General features: G+C 36.0%; 2 protein-coding genes across 5 annotated transcripts in view; one reads left to right on the top strand and one right to left on the bottom strand.

Moving 5' to 3' along the window:
* Positions 1–1,557: 1,557 nt before the first annotated feature.
* nmt1b (N-myristoyltransferase 1b) lies at positions 1,558–14,300 on the top strand. 3 transcript variants are annotated; one of them, XR_010900361.1, is made up of 13 exons: positions 1,558–1,732; positions 1,814–1,910; positions 2,002–2,146; positions 2,220–2,338; positions 6,074–6,165; positions 6,253–6,369; positions 6,448–6,618; positions 6,713–6,821; positions 7,201–7,371; positions 7,463–7,630; positions 9,076–9,216; positions 10,334–10,435; positions 12,297–14,300. XR_010900361.1 is itself a non-coding variant. In XM_067430606.1 (12 exons), exons 1-12 carry the CDS (start codon positions 1,671–1,673, stop codon positions 10,370–10,372), a joined length of 1,431 nt encoding a protein of 476 aa, XP_067286707.1. In that variant the 5' UTR covers positions 1,559–1,670; the 3' UTR covers positions 10,373–10,989. The 3 variants fall into 3 exon arrangements, 2 of the variants coding, with proteins under 2 accessions (XP_067286707.1, XP_067286708.1); XM_067430606.1 differs by lacking the exon at positions 12,297–14,300 and having other exon boundaries at positions 1,559–1,732; positions 10,334–10,989; XM_067430607.1 differs by lacking the exons at positions 10,334–10,435; positions 12,297–14,300 and adding an exon at positions 9,333–9,976 and having other exon boundaries at positions 1,559–1,732.
* The window catches only part of plcd3b (phospholipase C, delta 3b), a 29,668-nt gene continuing 21,929 nt past the window's right edge, over positions 11,108–18,846 (bottom strand). Inside the window, exons 10-15 of one of the 2 annotated variants that reach the window (XM_067430604.1) lie at positions 15,169–15,316; positions 14,666–14,782; positions 14,388–14,566; positions 12,114–12,249; positions 11,812–11,961; positions 11,108–11,728 (exon numbers count right to left, since the gene is read on the bottom strand). In XM_067430604.1, the coding sequence (XP_067286705.1) occupies positions 11,601–11,728; positions 11,812–11,961; positions 12,114–12,249; positions 14,388–14,566; positions 14,666–14,782; positions 15,169–15,316 (858 nt within the window). In that variant the 3' untranslated portion in view covers positions 11,108–11,600. The remainder of the gene's footprint in view (positions 11,729–11,811; positions 11,962–12,113; positions 12,250–14,387; positions 14,567–14,665; positions 14,783–15,168; positions 15,317–18,846) is intronic. The other variant, XM_067430605.1, reaches the window with a different exon arrangement.

Below are 18,846 nucleotides of genomic sequence, written 5' to 3'. Positions count from 1 at the left end.
GCCTATACATGATGATGTTATTTTCATCATCAATGAATAAACAACATCACTTGATGATATTTTCTCTTGGCTTTTTGTTATTTAACATAGGTGTCTCACAAAGTAGCCAGAGAAACACTAATATTACATTATCAAGGGTCAAGAGCCCAACTAAAGCAAACACTTGTCTCCATCATGGTGACTTCCAACAAAACTATTATTTTCATTAAAACAGAAATAAAGTCAATCTGGTTATAAGTTAGTTCACGTATTCTTGTTAGGTTTAGTAACTTACAAATTTTTACTTACCGAATTTAAGATTGTGCAGAATGAAAAAGTGTCCATCTTAATTTGAATCAGCAACAAGCAACAGATGAGGGGAAAAAGATCGCCTTTTGGAAATATCCTCCAATCAGTGAATTAGTTCTCTTGTTGCTAGACAGAACTCCTTGCATGGCCAATCACATCAAAGCAAGACCAGAGTGAGCTATTTTAATTACTTATGATTTTGAGTTCATACAACTTGAAATCTTAAGTTTATGTATTTTGTTGGTTAATAAGTTATACTAACTTATATGTCTGAGTTTTTAGACTAAACTAGTAATATTTAGTCAAGTTTACTTGATTTGTTTAAGTAAAGACAACATTAGGGTTTACAGTGCAGTGAATGTGAGCACCTAGTTAAGTGAACTTAAATATACAAGTTTTGGGAGACTCCATTACTCAATTGAATTGAGGGAACGAGTTTACTCAAATCATTTGAGTTCAATCAACTTATTAGGGTTTTCAATGTAGGCTATATATTGATTCCACAGACTTTCAGATTTTCCTGTGGTGTGATGTGTGTTCTGAGCATCTTCATTTTGGGTTCATTTTATTTTTTTTAAAAATGTAAAGGGACTACTGCTGCTGGTCCATACAGAGCAGTTAGACTGCTGGTAAATTCATATTGTATTTGTCTGGTCTTCTGCAGGGTTGTTGACCCGCATTTCAAAGGAGTAAACAAAATAATAATTTCTTCCAATTCACAAATTAAAAGACCGGAAATCGAGACTGGATAATGGAATAATCCAGGAGACGAGACTGGATAATAGAACACAGGAAACTGAGGGCTAAATGAAACAGAACAGGTGTTACAGAACAGGCATAACTCAGAACCATATAAAGTAATGTGGAAATCAGCAGGCAAAATGTGAACAGAAAAAAACAGGCTACACATGACAAAATAAAACAAATTAGTAGAAAAAAAAATGTCAAGAGGGTTACCAACTGTTATGTTTAGGGTTAGGGTTGGTCAATTAAATAATTAATAACAAAAAAACAATCATTCCTGTTTTAGAAATGTGGAACTGCAGCCACCTGTATTGCAGTGTCATGCTACTACTTCTTTAAAATCAAAGCATTTTGTTAAGATGAAAAATGCAAGAATAAATCTATTACATCTAGTTTGAAAACAAAGTTATGAGTATTTGAACACATTACCCTTAATTTATGCAATCTAATGGTTTAAACTCTACTAGTGGGTCTGAAAGCAAGCCTGAAGGGCTACGCTAAGATAAGTGATCATTGTGTGTGGGTGTGGAGGGCAGCGAGGGTAGATACTCACACTGGAGGCTGGGTGTCTCCCTCCTGCCCTCACAGCACATTAAGATAAGCTCCTATAGCAAAAACACCCACAACTACAGAGCTGAATGATCACTTCGCTGGCTGCTCCAATGCTCGAAAACACTTTCATGGCCAACCAGAAAAGCCTGTAAGTGCTGTATCTATTCATTCAAATTATTTCTCTTTTTTTAATTTAAATTTAACTTTAAATTGTACTGCTTGTATACAGTTTAGAGGGAGACAGAGGAGCTAAAGGCAAGAAGAAGGCAAAGAAACACAAGGACCAAACATGGGCTAAAGAAGGGCCACGGGACCCTTTTGAAATGGTAACTAAATAATCTGTCTATGTGTATCTTGTTTATGACATGTGAGTATGAGTATATTTACCTGTTTCACATCAGTTTAATTTGTTCCCAGCTGGACTCTCTTCCTGAAGAGAAGCAGCAGGAGATTCAAAAAGCCCTGCACCTGTTTTCTTTTAATCAGGGTCCTCCAAAAAGTCTACACGAGGCTCGTAAGCACACATACCGCTTTTGGGATACCCAGCCAGTCCCTAAGATAGGTATGATGCACAGGGCACAGCTAGAAACAACGTTAACTGTGCATTTCTACAAATGCCATTAATTTTCTTTTAGATGAGGAAGTGACGTCACATGGACCGATTAAGTCAGAGATGCCCAGTGTTCGAGAAGAGTCATATTCACTGCCACAGGAATTCATTTGGGACACTCTTGACCTCGACAACCAGGAACAGGTGAGATAGAAGACTTTTTGAACTAACACAGTCCCAAAATTATTTATTGAACAGAAGTGAACAAACATGTTTGTTTGTAGTTCTTAGGATTCTAAGAACTTTAGTACACTTTTATATAGGGAATTTCATAATTACTTAGTGTCTTTGAAATGTGATGACAGTATATTGCAGAATGTGCTGACAAGTATTTATGGTACTGTAAAGTTGTGTTACAGTCAAGTAACTGTAACACAAATCTGTAACCTAATCTGAGACCAAGTCAAGACCAAGACCAATGTTTGTTGAGACCAAGACAAGACCAAGGGCCCAAGGGCTGTAAGGTGCCAGGCATGACGCAAGTGTTTTTGTAAAAAGCAAATCCACCATGTACAGGCACGACCATTGCTTTTAAAAAGAATGGGAGATGAGACTCTGGTTTATTGCCCATTAAACTCAAAACACACCCATGACTCATTAAGAGGATAGGGACAACCCTTTTAGACCATGTGCCAGGCGTGGCAATAATTTTCCCTGCTGTTAAAGAAGCAGAAGTGCATTTGGACACGCCCCAAGTGCACTTCCGCTGTGATTATTCCGCCTTTATGTGCTTAGATTGTTAAAATAGGGCCCCAAGTCTTTGAAGGATTGAGACCAAGACAAGATTAAGACCAATGCAGGGTGAGCATTAATTTTGGTGACATTTTTTTATACAATCCCTCATTGATTTCCGAACAAGAAATTAGTCAACTTTACTGCAATACATTTTACATCCAATCACATAATAATAATAAATAAATCAGACAATGCACCAGCAATTTAGTAATATCCCAGCAGTTGTGGTCATGACCAGTCTTGAAAAAGAATCCCGAGACCTCCAAGTCTGAGACAGAGTACAAATGCAGTCCAGACTTTAAAAAAATTGTCTTAAGACCGATCTCGAGTACAACAACAATATTGTAAAGTAAAACTTTTTTTATTTGACTTTTTAAAAGTGTACTTAAGTGTTTTAAGAAATTGTAGGCCTATTTACACTTAAATGGCCCTTTATTCTGCATTCTTTTATTTATTTTTATTTACTCTTAAGATTTTAAGTATATTGTAAGTGCACATTCAATACAATTACCAACGATGGTAACACTTTACAATAAGTTTGTATTAGTTAACATTAGTTAATGTATTAGTTAACATGAACTAACCATGAACAACGCCTCTGTTCAGTTAATCTTAACTCACTTAACTCACAGCTTTACTGTTTTTATAAAGTTACCTTACTGTACATATGTAAATTAGTTTACGTAGCAGTTGACACATAGCCTAAAAAAAATCTAGACGCACCCTAGCAGCAGCAAATTTAATTTGCCCGCAAGTGTGGTCTAGCAACTCTCAATTCCTATCTGAGCTGTGTTCCTCAAAATCTGGACGGCCCAATCACATCGTGTATAGAGTCGGCGGGCGGGGCCATAATGACGACGGCCGAGTTGTGTTTGCGTGCTTCTAGTAACACAGAAACTGGCGAACAGCGCCGGTCTTTCGAATCAGCTCTGCCCGCGCCTCCGGAAGACTTGGAGTTAAGCTTTCCTCTGAGAAAAGAACAAAGAGCGGCACTGAAGTCATTCTTAAAAAGGGAAGATGTGTTCGGAGTTTAGCCGACCGGATACGGTGAATGTTTAATCAGTCAGCGAGCTCCCCTTCACCGTCGTTGCTCTGGTTGGTTGTAGCGCTATCCTATCGCGTGCAGAGGGAGTTTGAAAGACAACCGTTTATCCCGCCCCTCGGATTGAGCCCTGTCTATGGTGAGTTTCCAGACCAAACATCTTGATGTGGGTCTGGCTTGTCAGGCTAGTTGACACACACTTGCTGAACATTTCTAAAGCACCATCTTACTCTAAAGGTAAAAATGCTGGTGTATACCTTATCAACATTATGTAATGCATTTTTTTTTCAGTTGTTTACATGCAATAAAAAAAAGGGTTATCTTTTTCAAAATATAATAAAAATTATCAAAACACCACACTCAATTTGCATAATTCCTAGATTGTTTGCAAAATGACACTTCAGTCAAAACATATACACATATTTTTGAAAATGCTATTAGTTTTCATTTACAGTCCTCAATTATCAGACAATATTGCAGCCAGTTTCACACTGCTGTGATAAATAATAACACATTTGTAAATAAAATGTACAAAAAATGTAAAAAAAAGAAATGACACAAATATGCCTTTACTATAAACTTACCAAGCAATGTGCAACACTGATGCAGCAGCCTCGTGTGACGAATCCACCCCTGCACAAAAGCTGCTATATATGATATAAGGTATAAGACTTCAAATTCAGGGTGCTCATGGAACCAATTCTAGACCAGAGCAGCCAGAGGGAATGAGACATTGTCCCACAGGACAACATAACGCATCTGGTCCACTTGGTTTAATTTGACAATCTCGTGCAATCTGTCAAGAAATGCAAGTATTCCATTTTGTGTAATAGCAGCTCAAAGGGTGATGTTACTCCCTCTCTGCTTTGGCACATTGATGATTGCCCTGTGTGTCCAATTACATTTCTCCCTTTTCTTCTAGCTCCTTCCATTTTTGTTGAAGACAAGTGAACTCACCTGCGGCCTTTTATAGCACACCCGAGTGCTGCTTTTTCAAATTAGCACGTGTGCTTTCACACTTGGTGGATGTGACTATTCAATTTGTTCATTAGTGTGGTCATTGGCAATCCAAGGCTTTGTAATGGCAAGGAAGTAACCTCACATTCCTTATCCGTGTCTAAGGGATGAAAATGTGTGTATAGTTTTACAAATCACTGTGTGTAATGTTTTGCAAATAGGGTGAAGCAGACATTGTGTGTAATGTTGTGCAAATCTGTGGAGGTGTTTTGCTCATTAGAGTAGAATTTTTTTAAATTGTGTAAACAATCGTAAAAAACTGCAATAAGGCATTGATTTGGGCATTACTATCATTATATAGGCTACATTTACCAAATGTTGTGACCCATATTATAAAGTTTACAGTATTTCACCATTAACTGATGTATTACTAACATTTGTAGACTCTTTATTAACATTACTTACCATTAACAAAGAATTTATTAATGATTTTTGAGAACCTTATTGTAAAGTGCATTATTTCACCATTAACTGAAGTGTTATAAAAATAAAAAAATAATGTAAACGTTAATAATAATTAATGTTAACTAATACATTAACTAATGTTAACTAATTGAATAGATTGAATAACGAATAGATGCATTCATATGTGTGAGTTAAGATTAACTAATGCTGAACAGAGGTGTTGTTCATGGTTAGTTCATGTTAACTAATGCATTAACTAATGTTAACTAATTGTGCTGTTAACGTGAATAGATACATTCACATATTTGTGACTTAAAAATAACTAATGCTGAACAGAGGTGTTGTTCATGGTTAGTTTGTGTTAACTAATGCATTAACTAATTTTAACTAATATAACCTTACTGTAAAGTGTTATCAAAACATTTTTTAATGTTTTTTTTCCAGGGTACAGTTTTTTATGTTTTTGCTCTTTGTTATACAAAGACACAAAGATTTCAAAATACCTGTTTTAAGAGAAAACTGTCACCATCACACAGAGATGACAGTGCTTAAATAGATGACTTGTCTTAATTTATTATTAATTAGTATAATTTAACACACACTTTCCAACAGAACTACAGGTATACTGCAATATCTTCCTGTAACTAGGTTCTTCCTTATGTTTCTCTATGTAATTGTAGCTGAGAGAACTTTGTGACTTGCTGAATCAAAACTACATGGAAGAGGATGATAACACACTTCGCCTGCACTACTCTCCACAGTTCTTGCTCTGGTGTGTTTTATATCTTAATATATAGTTACATATGATCAAAAACAACTTATCTTATAATTTCTCTTTATGTTTTTGCACATAATGCAGGGCTCTATGCCCCCCTGGAGGGCAATCAGAGTGGCACTGTGGAGTCAGAGTAAACTCTAGTCAAAAACTAGTGGGATTCATAAGTGCCATTCCTGCTACTATTAAAGTATTTGACACGTAAGTGCAGCATTTTCTCAGTTGGTTAAAATTATTTCAACAATTTTGTTACATACAAATGACAAATATGATCCACAGAGAGTTAAAAATGGTGGAAGTGAATTTCCTGTGCGTGCACAAAAAACTTCGCTTAAAAAGAGTGGCACCAGTCCTAATCAAGGAGATTACCAGACGTGTCCATCAGCAGGGTATATCTCAAGCAGTCTACAGCACCAGTGCAGTCCTACCAAAGCCTATTGCAACCTGTAGGTATGATGGAAATTACTCTCCGAGACAACCACTGCGATTTTATTTGTGGTGTTGTTTCAAACTAATGTTCGTTATTCTTTATGTTTGTTAAAAGGTACTGGCACAGATCGCTGAACCCACGCAAGCTAATTGAGCTGAATTTCTTCTCTCTCACTCGTAACATGACCCTGCAGCGTTCCCTCAAGCTAAATCGACTTCCTGAGGTCAGACTGCCCTGCTGAGTCCCTAATTTTCCCTGCAAAAAGTTTCAAATATGAGTTTCATTGAGTATTATTTTATTAGGTCAGTGACTTTTGATGTACTTTGTACATCAGGTGATTAATTGCTTTACAATGTAATGGCATGTTTTTAAATGTATTTTTTTTTCAGACCCTATAAGACAGGTGTAAATTGATTAACAAGAATAGAAGTATCAACATTTTTCCAAAAATCATAGAAATCTCTAACTGTCTTGGAAAAAAAAGTTTAGGTCTAGAGTTTAGGTGCACTGCCTCTGTTTGGCGTCCAGTTGGAGACGAGACAAAGTTTGCACATATTTTAACTGCACTAATAATCTCTCTCCTTCTTTATCTATAACAACAGACAACAAAAACTGCTGGCCTTCGCCCCATGACTGCGCAGGATGTGTTAGTGGTTCAGGCTCTTCTGAGAGAACATCTAAAGGCTTTTTATCTCTCTCCTGTTCTGACCCTGGAGGATGTTGAGCACTGGCTTCTGCCTCAAGATGGTGTGATTGACACATATGTTGTGGAGGTCAGTAAAATGAAAAGGACCTTTCAACTTGCTCATTCAAACATCTAGCTCTCATGTGCTGCATTAATGCCACTCATATGTCTGTTTGCAGAGCATGGCCGGTACAGTAACTGACATGGTGAGTTTCTACACACGTCCCTATACGGCTCTGAACCACCCTGTGCATAAAAGCCTGAAGGCAGCCTGTGTTCTCTACTGCATCAGCAAGGCCACCCCACTGCTGCAGTTAATGGAGGACACCCTTATCATCTGTAAAGCAGTGAGTCAAAGGACATATCAACACAATACAGCTGACTACAGCAATTGTGCCTCATATGAAGATATTTACTGGCCAGCTGTCACATCCAAACTACCCTAACCTGTAGAGTCATTGGCCCTCATTTATCAAAAGTGCGTACACCAAATTTCCAGCGTAGTACACCCAAACCCATGGTGACTTTGAGATTTATCAATATGGACGTTGGTGTACGGCACGCTTAAATCCTACGCCAGCTCAGGAGGTGGTGTACGCACATTTTGAGTTAGTGCGAAAATGCACAGAAAAACTATTCCTAACACCACAAAACGCACTGACAAAGATATGCTATATTATGACCCACTGTAAAAAACAACAACAGAGTAATTATAAACTTTGGTGTTTATTTTTGTGCAACGTAGACGTTGATGTTTAATTTGTGTGACTATAGGCTACCAACGCATTTGAGGCATGTATTCCTCCAGTTGCGAGCCTGTGCCCAGCTGCGCACGGACTGGGACTGAATAATTCAGACTGACAAAATAAAAATTACATTCTTCTTCTTTTAAATAATAATAAAATAAATAATAACAACATTCATCTTCTAAATAACAGTGTCATTAATAATAAAAATCATAGGCGTAATAATAATAATAATAAAAAGATATTACAAATCGTCATGCAATTATTAATGTGAATGAATGTTAGGCTACTCCACATCACATCATCATATCGTACACCCCAATACATGTGCCGTTATATGAATTTAAATGCTAATCGTTTCAAAATTTGCTGTAAAATAATTGTGATAGGTAATTTATCATCCAAACAGCTATTTAAACTGCTGGAGTGCGCTTCTCAACCTCCACACTATTAACTGTACTCGTAATTTGGGTACATATTTGTTTGTTTTTTTGGGGTGCCTTTAATCACACTCTTTAAACTCCTAAATAAAACAATTTCGTTTTTTTTTCCCCACTTCCCTGGTGATGGTCTCGTTTGGCGCGTCTTAATCATCTTACTAGTCCACTAGTCAGGGCACTGATCAGGAAGTCAGCCCATTGACTTATGTCCTAATCAGTGTCCTGACTAGTGGACTAGCAAGATGATTGAGACACGCCCGATCTCCACGTCGGAGAAGTTTCGCTTCTTTGCCGTCTTCCGTGTGTCCATGGCGTAAAATGAGGGCGTGGGGGAGGCAGAGACTTGAATATATAGGGGGCGTATTATTCTAATGATGATAGTTTTCAGCCACGGCATTTATCAAGGGCAAGTATTGCGTACACCTGGATTGCAGAGGTGTGCACAGTTTTAATAAATCAGGCAGTGAGAGGAGTGTAAGCATAATCTTACGCCAACATATACGCCCGTTTCTATGCAAGATTGATAAATGAGGGCCATTGTGCTTCTTTTAAATGCATTACTTGTTCTGGTCTCATGATTCTTGTGCTCTCTGTTTGCCTGTTAAGAGGGGGTTTGATGTGTTCTCTGCAACGGATGTAATGGATAATAAAGCTTTTTTGGAGCCACTAAAGTTCAGAATGGGCGATTCTGCACACAAGCATTATTACCTCTACAACTGGAGATGCCCTGAAATATCCTCAGACAAGGTGATCAAACAGTCTGTGATGGTTTAAACGTCTGTTTTTTTTTTTTTTTTTTTCTTTGAAGGTTTGAAATGTAAAGTGATATATTTGATAAACTAATACAGTTTATTCTGTTTCAGGTGGGTGTTGTGCTGAAGTAGTGGCATTTGCGCCACAAATGTGCAGTGAAAAGACATAAGCACAAAAATCATAAAGCATGTTTTTCTTAAATATTAAATAAATCATACTTTTTCAACATGAAATTTGCATCCATGTGTTTATTTAATGAGCAAGCATTAACATTTTCTAAACCTTGGCAATAAAGATCTGTAATGAATCTATATGAATTGCTTTGAATGAGCAGAAAACCATAAAACTACAATACTGACATCTTTTTGTTTTGATAAAGCTACCAGAATTGTGTTACTAAGACCAGATATTAAAAATATCTGTGTAACATACAAACATAATGGAGAACTATATCAATATTATAAAGAAATTAAAACATACACTAAAAAAAGAAAATTAAAAACAAATGCAATTGCCTTTAGATTGTCAGACAAAGGGTCAGATTTATATTTAAAAAAAACATTATAAAAATATACGAAATATAATTATCACATATAATTATATGTTCTACAAATAATAATTTAGGTGAATTCATTAATTGTAATTCAATGTATTCCAAATGAGTAAACAGATCAGAGATGTATTTTACTCACATCATTCAAATTTCTAAAAAATACCAGAAAATTAAGCTGCCTTTTCATGTTTAAATGCTTACCCTTTTTCTTCAATAGTTTGACCCGAGACAGACAATATATATATATATATATATATATATATATATATATATATATATATATATATATATATATATATATATATATATTTTTTTTTTTTTTTTTATAATAATGTTTTAAACACTATTCAATTTCAAACATTTGATTATTTTTACCTAAAATAAAAATCCCTTTAAAGATCTACATTCTCATTTTTATTAATGGGGATATGGAACATATGCATGCTTTAGTTTAGTGAACCATTTATGTCCCCTAGTGAAAAACAAAGACTTTTAAAATGAAAATGACATTATCACTATAACTAGTAGATGACATATATTCTTTATGTTTGTTGAAAGGTACTGGCACAGATCGATGAACCCACGCAAGCTGATTGAGCTGAATTTCTCACTCGTAACATGACCCTGCAGTATGCCCTCAAGCTAAATCGACTTCCTGAGGTCAGACTGCCCTCCTAAAGCCCTAATTTTCCCTGCAAAAACTTTCAAATATAAGTTTCATTGAGTATTATTTAATTACATCAGTGAGTATTAATGTACTTTGTAATTGTTTTAAAATGTAATGGCATGATTTTAAATGTATTTCTTTTACAGACCCTAGATGCCAGGTGTAAAGTAATTAACAAGAATAGAAGTCGACACAAGAATATAAAAAGTTTAGGTCTAGCTAGTTTAGGTGCATTGCCTCTGTTTGGAGTCCAGTTGGAGACGCGACAGAAAGTTTGCAAATCTTTTAACTGCACTAATAATCTCACTACTTCTTTATCTATAACAACAGACAACAAAAACGGCTGGCCTTTGCCCCATGACTGCGCAGGATGTCACATCTAAAGGCTAATCTCCTGTTCTGACCCTGGAGGATGTTGAGCACTGGCTTCTGCCTTAGGATGGTGTAGATGGCAGTAGATGGCAGCAGAGGACACTCATTAGCTCATTTGCAATTGACACTTCCTAATGTAGATAATTTCATGTTTTGCTTTTATTAAATAACTATAATAAATTATTCATGATAATAAGTAAATAATGATTAAATACTTAATTTAAATAAAAAAAATCTAAAACATTGCAGATATATATATTGCTATATATATATATATATAGGTATGACAATGTTGATATCTTTGGTCTTGGCAAAATAGATCGGCTACACTGCTGCTGCTTTTAATGCTGCTGCTGTAAATTATTGCTGCTGCTACTTTTAACGCTACAGTATGGGGCTTGCTACTGCCAATATATACACAACATGCTGCTGTGAGCAAGTTAGACATGCTGCTCCTGAACAATAAAGCGTACATTAATGTATATGTTTATATAAGCATAAACCGAACTACATTGTTAAATTAATACTTAAAATAGAATAACATTTAACAAGCTAAATACAATTTAAAAGTTAATACAATTGTAGTCATTTAGTTATTTTTACTGTTAAATAAAGCAAACAAAGGCCAACTACTATGTTTACTGTGTGAAAATGGCTTCTGCATAATTTTTTTAAAACATGCAACTCTCACATATTGGTGGCAATTTTGGGTCACAAAGTTGGTGTAAAAAACCTGTAACTTCCCAGATGAGGGGCACTTCAGGTGCTTTAACAACACACGTATTCTCAGGTACTCTGTGCGCCCACTTGTCTGGTTGGGCTGCTGTAGCCAGGTGTGATTTTAACATGGATGAAAAGACTGGAGGGAGACATACTAGAACCGTCTGCTTTCAGCAAATGCACATGTCTGTAACCTGCAGAACAGATGTTATAGAATGAGTGTGTACAGTCAAAATAGAGCAGTTTGTGTTCCGTAAAGAATCAATAAAAGTCATACCTGCCCGCATGCTTGTGAAAGGAAGCGTAAACTGGCCCAGAAAATCATTTCTGGTGGCATAGTCATGGTCCTCGACCATAAAACGTACTAATACCAGCTCTGGCACATGAAGCTGGAATTTAAAGGTGCAGTCCCACCTGGGGTTAAAGCCTGAGGAGGGTAAAACATGTTTTAATCACATACTGTATAATTAATATATATATATATATATATATATATATATATATATATATATATATATATATATATATATATATATATATATATATATATATATATAAATAAAAAAAAATCTGAAGTACCATTATTGTCAATGCGATGTGTCTTCTTTGTGTTGTTGTCTATGGGAGCCCCATAAGTCTGCACCCATACAAGGGGGTCCACGATGGAGCTGAGCTTCTCTTTGTCAGGTTTAGGCAGCTGCTGGGCTGAAATCACCTGAAACAAGGCAAATATATGATTATGTTGTTTGTTTGTTTTTAAAGGAGAGGAAACAACAAACATTTAAAACCCACTAAAGAGTGTGCTGAAAACCTAGAGTACTCCCCCGTATGCCTGGCTGGTAACAGGAACCACCCGAGAGTGAAGAGTCAGGGTTTTGGAGGGAGGCAGAAAACTCTCGAGATAGCAAGGTAAGTTGTCTACATATGTCTCCACCCTCTTAAGCTAACTGGATAGATGTACCTAATTTAAATGTACCTTACTCCTCCCAAACTTTGTTTATAAATGCAATCTCTCAAGATGCAGACACATAAGAGACTGACAAGCTGAACATATACTTTTTAACTAGTGATGCTTAGCTTACATTTTAAAATCTTTATTTGAATATGGCAACATTTTTATTTTAAAACCTTTATTTGAGTATGGCAACAAGATACCTTGTTCTACAATATTTCTATGATTAAATCATAGAAAATGGCATTAGTATGTCCCAAATCGTAGTATGTTGAAAAGAGTATTCCAAAGATGCCCGGATGGTCTACTATTTCCGCTCAGAATTTGAAGTGCAGATTGACACACACTCTAACGGCTGATATTGCCCACAACCCATTGTGAGTTGGACAAGGATTCAATTAGAACTACAAATGAGGATAAAAAGTGTTAAAAAACTACAAACATGATGGATGTGCAAGTCCGAATGTTAAGTAGAGACGTTTGATAAAAGGGTTTGAGTGATCAATTATATTTAACCTGACGAAAACATATTTATTCAATGTTATCCACATATTTCACCTGCAGCAGCATTGTAAACTTTTGTAATGATACGTTTGGCTATTAACATTTAAATGCATCATTACATAAACTGCAAAATCATGAGGAGAGTCTCCGCATTAAAGAACGACAAATGGCAGATCAACGTGCTACCACATTTCTCTCTCCGATATCATTTTAAACAATTAAACAATGTGGAGTATTTTAAATGTGACGATGATTGACAGGACAGTATAAACTGTGACGGGATGCACGTAACAAAGTGACAGAGTCCGTTAAAGGTGATGAAGTGGTATGTCCCTAAGCTTGCATACTCTTCTGAAATGCTCTTCTTGCATACTCTTATACTAACTCAAAAGTATGTACTTTTTCTTCACAAAAAGAGTACATACTTTTAGGTCATAATATAAGTAGGCGAATTGGGACGCAGCAAGAGTATCCTCCCCCATCAGCCAATCACTGTGTGCATTGTAAGTAAGTGTGTTGACATTATCCATAGCAACGATGTCAAGCCGTCCTTTCTCTTAGCGCAAGACTTCTCTCTGTTCCTCTTAGTGGTAAGATAAAATGTTTTGTGAATACAGGCCCAGGTTGTTTTTCTAATAAAACTGATTGAATATGATCAGTGAGTCAATGTATTTTCCTCTGACACTCACCCATTAAACTTTTAGCCTCTGTACCACTATTGGACCATTCTTTTACCTTAACCCTTCAATTTTGTGCCGATCCGGGCCAGCCTGAAAGAATATGGTTTCATTGTCCACTGTGGGGCCGATAATGGCCGCTATTTGGAATGTAATACAAATGTGTCAGTCATTGTCTCAGTAATGCAAGAGTTTACATACGATATGAGATGTAAATAGCGACCACATTCTGGAGGATGATCAGGTATTTCTTTTAATTTTATTATTATTTTGTGTTTATGTCGCTCAAATAGCATGATTAGCCAGCTACAGATAAAACTGGTTGCCACCAACAGACAAGTGACCAATCCTGAGTTGAAATATCACTACACATATTCTACAGCGTGGTGGGAATTCCAGGTCGAGAACGGTTTGTAATCATGCAGTGGTGGACCAGACTTAAGTGGAAATAAAACTGGAACTGTTTCTTACCATTCTTAGAACTGTTCGGCCAGATGGTGGAAAAGCAACTTTTGGTTAAAGTGAATGATAATGTACTACCAACTACCGGTACGTCAATTTTTGCCAAACATATATGCAAGTCAAATATTGTAACACATCATACAGCGCCAACTCAAGCACTTTAATTTGTTTTCAAGCAGGAAATATTCTCCTCAACAGAAGTTTTTGTTAATTTTTTTTATTTTTATTTTATAAAGAACCCTCTGTTCATTATCTTACCTTGATAGTAAGTAGGGTTGGGTTGTGGCCTGGGCCTCCCCCAGTGTTTTCTGGGTTAAACTCTGAATCAGGCTGGCACATGAAGCTTGGTTTTAGCACATAGCCACAGCAGCCATTTGGTAAAAAACGTCCTCTGTTTAGATCCATCTCTTCACACTGGGTTTGAAAGTTCAATGCCACTGCAAACAATTTTTGCTTTGAGTTGTTTATAAATGTAGACGGAGCAGTCATTTTTAAAATGTGCATGGTCTGCACATTTTATTTAATTAAATGTTTACCCATCTGACAGCCAGCATTCCACATGTCTTGAGGATTGTAGTTGGAGGATTGCACCCGCTGACCAGATGGGTAGATCCTGCTCAACTGCACGCTGTTGTGACGTACAAACAACTTGCCTATGAAAAAAGAGAGAAGTTTAGAACACACACAAACAGTCAACAAACAGTCAAACATTTTTATCTATATTTTATTATATATAAAAGAGTTAAACACAAATTTGTTTTATTCAAAATAAACTTATTGTTACTGTAATTTTTAAAGACAACGTGAGAAACTTAATGTCGTGTGAAGAAAAAAGAAATGCAACTATCACTCGTGAATTGTGAATATCACTTAAAACTGTTCTGTCATTTCATGTCAAACTATAATTTTGTTGAATTATGCAAAAAAAATTTATTTAACTGTGTAAAGATACGTAAAATGTCAGCTATTTTATTCAAAAAAGATTAAAAATGCAATTCCCATCACTGAATGTTAATAAACACAATAGTAGATATAGTACCTGATTCTTTGATTAGTTTCAATGCATCACTCTCAGAGAAAGAGGACATCTCATTGGGAGGTTTCTTGGCGGATCGATCAAATTCTTTGAAGGCAACACTGCAGGTGTACACCACCAGATCAGACAACTCTGGGCTCAATTTACAGTCCTTCCAAGGAAAAGAAAAAGCTAAATTTGCACTCAAATAAAAACTGATCAAAAGGGACAGTGAATATTTCCAAGAAACCTGAAAAACTTTATCATGGTTTCCCCACAAATATTAAGCAGCACAAAAGTGGCCTGTTGCATAAACTGCTTAGACTAATATTGAAAGTTAGTGTTCTATTTTTTTTTCTTCAAGACCTGGTCCTAACAGTTTTAAGTCAGTTACATTCATTTGAATTGGAAAATTGACTAGTTAGTTAGTCTTTACATAGTGGCATTTGCAACTGGCTCCTCTTTTCAACATTGATAATAATAAGAAATATATTTAATGTATATATTTAATTTAACCAAATAATAATAATAATAATAATAATACATTTGGTCACACTTTAGATTAGGGTCCAGTTCTCAATTTTAACTAACTATAACTTTGACTTTTGCCTTAATAAACTCCTAATTACTGCATATTAATAGTTAGTAAGTAAGTTGTTACGTGTAGGTTTTGGGTAGAATTAAGGGATGTAGAATATGGTCATGCAGAATAAGGCATTAATATCGTAGCAAATGGTCCACTGGAGGCAAGCTTACAGAACCCAAGTGCAGTTTATTCAAAAATCCAAAATATAAAACAAGGACTTGGCTTGAAAAAAAGGGAAACAAACCCTGCGTCCCAATTCGCATACTATCCATCCAAAATAGTATTCGAAAATAGAATTAGTAGGCTATGTCCCAAATAGTAGTATGTTGAAAAGAGTATTCCAAAGATTCCCGGATGGTTTACTATTTCCAGTCCGAATTTGAAGTATGGATCGATGGGCACTCTAACGGCTGATATTGCCCACAACCCATTGCGAGTTGGACGAGGATTCGATAAGAACTACAAACGCAGATAAAAAGCATTAAAAAACTACAAACATGACGGATGTGCGAGTCAGACGGTTATGTAGAGAAGTTTAGATAAAGGGGTTTTTCGAGTGACCAACTATCAATATTTAACTATCAACCTGACAAAAATATATTTATTTAGTGTTGTCCACATTATATTTCACCTGCAGCAGCATTGTGAACTTTTTTAATGACACGTTTGGCCATTAACTTTTAAATGCATCATTATATTTAAACTGCAAACACATGAGGAGAGTCTCTGACCCACAAAGACCCACACATGGCAGATCAACGAGCGGCTACATTTCTCTCCGATACGGTAGGAGATTAATCTGAATGTGGAGGATTTGAACTGTGAGGAATCTGACGATGATTGACAGGGCAGATAAACGGTGACAGGATGCACGTAACTAAGCGACAGAGTCCGTTAAAGATGGCGAAGTAGTATGTCCCGAAGCTTGCATACTTTTCTGCTACACACTCAAAAGTATATACCTTTTCTTCACAAAAAGAGTACATACTTTTAGGACGTAGTATAAGTAGGTGAATTGGGACGCAGCGATAGACTTAACTTGCCAACAGCAGGTTACAACATCAATATTAGACAAAGGACACCTGTGAACAATGATTAAACAATGAACCAATAAAAACATAACACAAGAACACATGAGGGCATGGGAATCACATGACAAACCAGGAGAACTAGACAAAGAACATGACAGTGAACATGAGAACCTAAAACCATGAAACAACACCAAACACACTGTGACAAATATGTGCTTTATAAATACTAATTTGACTGGCCTTCTGGATGATTTAGAGCGGACACTGCGAGCCAGGCCTTCTCATCCAACATCAGTGCCTGACCTCACAAATATGCTTCTAGAAAAATCAGGTCTGTCAGGTCAGGTCAGGTCTAAAATACATGACCCCTTTTCAGATATTGTAGAATTATGAGCTTTTATTTATACTTATATTTAATGAATATTGTCTCTCACTGAGAGTAAGAACATGCTATTTGTATATTATGGAAAGGTTTCTGGTGAGAGCCAGAGTTTAACCAACTCCAGCCCGGAAGAAGCTGTGTGTCTGTGTATGTGCTAGTATTCTTTTTTACAGATCAATATTGGAGGTGGACAATGGGCATGCTAGGGAGATTGACGGACTTCCGGAAAAGCTGGGGCCTATTGGAAAGTCACACCAGAGAGCAGAGAGCGTGGCCTACAAACTTTGTGTGTTTAGCTGATGAAACTGCAAACTATTCTTCAGTAAAAAAAAAAAAAAAAGATTTAATTTGATCTTAATTCCTCACATCTGGTCTTGGGTCCTGAACTGTTATCCTCAACAGGGTAGATTTGCAACAGGCATATAGTTAGATACATTTTCAGGATCAGAGCCAAGCTTTTTAAGAACTGGTGTAATAGCAACTGTTATTACATTGTTAATACTTACGTAATAACAGGACACAAGCATGTTAAGCACTTTTGCAAAACCTCAGTAGACAAGGGGTCAAAAGAACATGTGGAAGAGCTCATAAACATGGTCATTTTCAAAATATTATCTATGCCGACAGTAGTAAAATAAGAGAAGGAAGTGGAAAGTGAATTTTTAAAATGAGACTCAGCAGACAATTAAGAAGATCCAGAAGCAATTGAGTTATAGATTGTCTGGACTTTAAATTAAATTAAGTTTTGGAAATTATTTGTGAAATATGTTGCACATCTCAACAGTAAGACAGATCTAGGTTTAAGTTTTAAGGTTTAAGAAGTTTATTGATTGTTTTAAAAAACGTCCTTGGATTAGCTGCATGTTCATCAACCATATGTTAATAATATGCCTCTCTTTTGGATTTTAGGGTAAGATGATACTCAGACTAATGTTGTTTAAACATCAGTTTATGAACAGTGAGACCAGTTTTATTTTATAAAAGAGCTCAATCTTTCTTCCTCAGCTTTCAGTGCACACAGATCACTAATTTTCTCAATAGTTCCACAACGTCCAGAACTGAAGAATGTGCTCAGTTGTAACAATCAACAGAGTCAATCTCGGGAAGCTCAGCAATAAGGTTTGAGAGCATGTGAGAATCAATGTTCTTAATATTCCTAAAAGTTATAACATGCTGCTTGGAAGTTTTTCATAGAGGTAGTGATGGTAAATTCACAAGTCAATAACTTCAAGAATTCAATACCCACAGAGCATACCAGGTCAAAATATGATCAGATTTATGAGTGGAAAAATCAACATGCTGGATGAAATTAAAAAACTTTATGCACCAAAGTAGCTGTTTAAGAACAGTCTGGATTGTTGACATGGATATTTTGGACATGGATGGACCATAATCAAAAAAATGGTTATGTGGTTTAAAAATGGTTTACATAAAAATATGTCTCTATAGGTTGTTTTTCAAGCACCTTATTGCAACCTATATTTACGTTTTAAAGTCATGCGCCCTTCTAGTTGGCGTAAAAATAATGACAGTGTCGTGTTACATCTGACGTCAAGAAATTACATATGACTGACGTTACCAGACAAAATGCATGTTCATTTTAATGCAATGTGTGGACTTTTTACCACCATGTCATATTTCCATTTAGCAAATGTATATATATATATATATATATATATATATATATATATATATATATATAT

The sequence above is a fragment of the Pseudorasbora parva genome, chromosome 21 (assembly GCF_024679245.1).
Source record: "Pseudorasbora parva isolate DD20220531a chromosome 21, ASM2467924v1, whole genome shotgun sequence".
NCBI classification, from domain to species: domain Eukaryota; kingdom Metazoa; phylum Chordata; class Actinopteri; order Cypriniformes; family Gobionidae; genus Pseudorasbora; species Pseudorasbora parva.
The sequence above is the reverse complement of the archived record's forward strand: the minus strand, read 5'-3'. Positions and strand labels throughout refer to the sequence as shown.

What these genes read in the sequence shown, in the direction of transcription:
- nmt1b (XM_067430606.1), top strand. Translation starts at nt 1,671, where the DNA reads ATGATCACTTCGCTGGCTGCTCCAATGCTCGAAAACACTTTCATGGCC. An exon ending in ACCTCGACAACCAGGAACAG is followed by an intron (nt 2,339 to 6,073) that starts GTGAGATAGAAG and finishes ATGTAATTGTAG; the next exon opens with CTGAGAGAACTTTGTGACTT. An exon ending in CTGAAATATCCTCAGACAAG is followed by an intron (nt 9,217 to 10,333) that starts GTGATCAAACAG and finishes GTTTGTTGAAAG; the next exon opens with GTACTGGCACAGATCGATGA.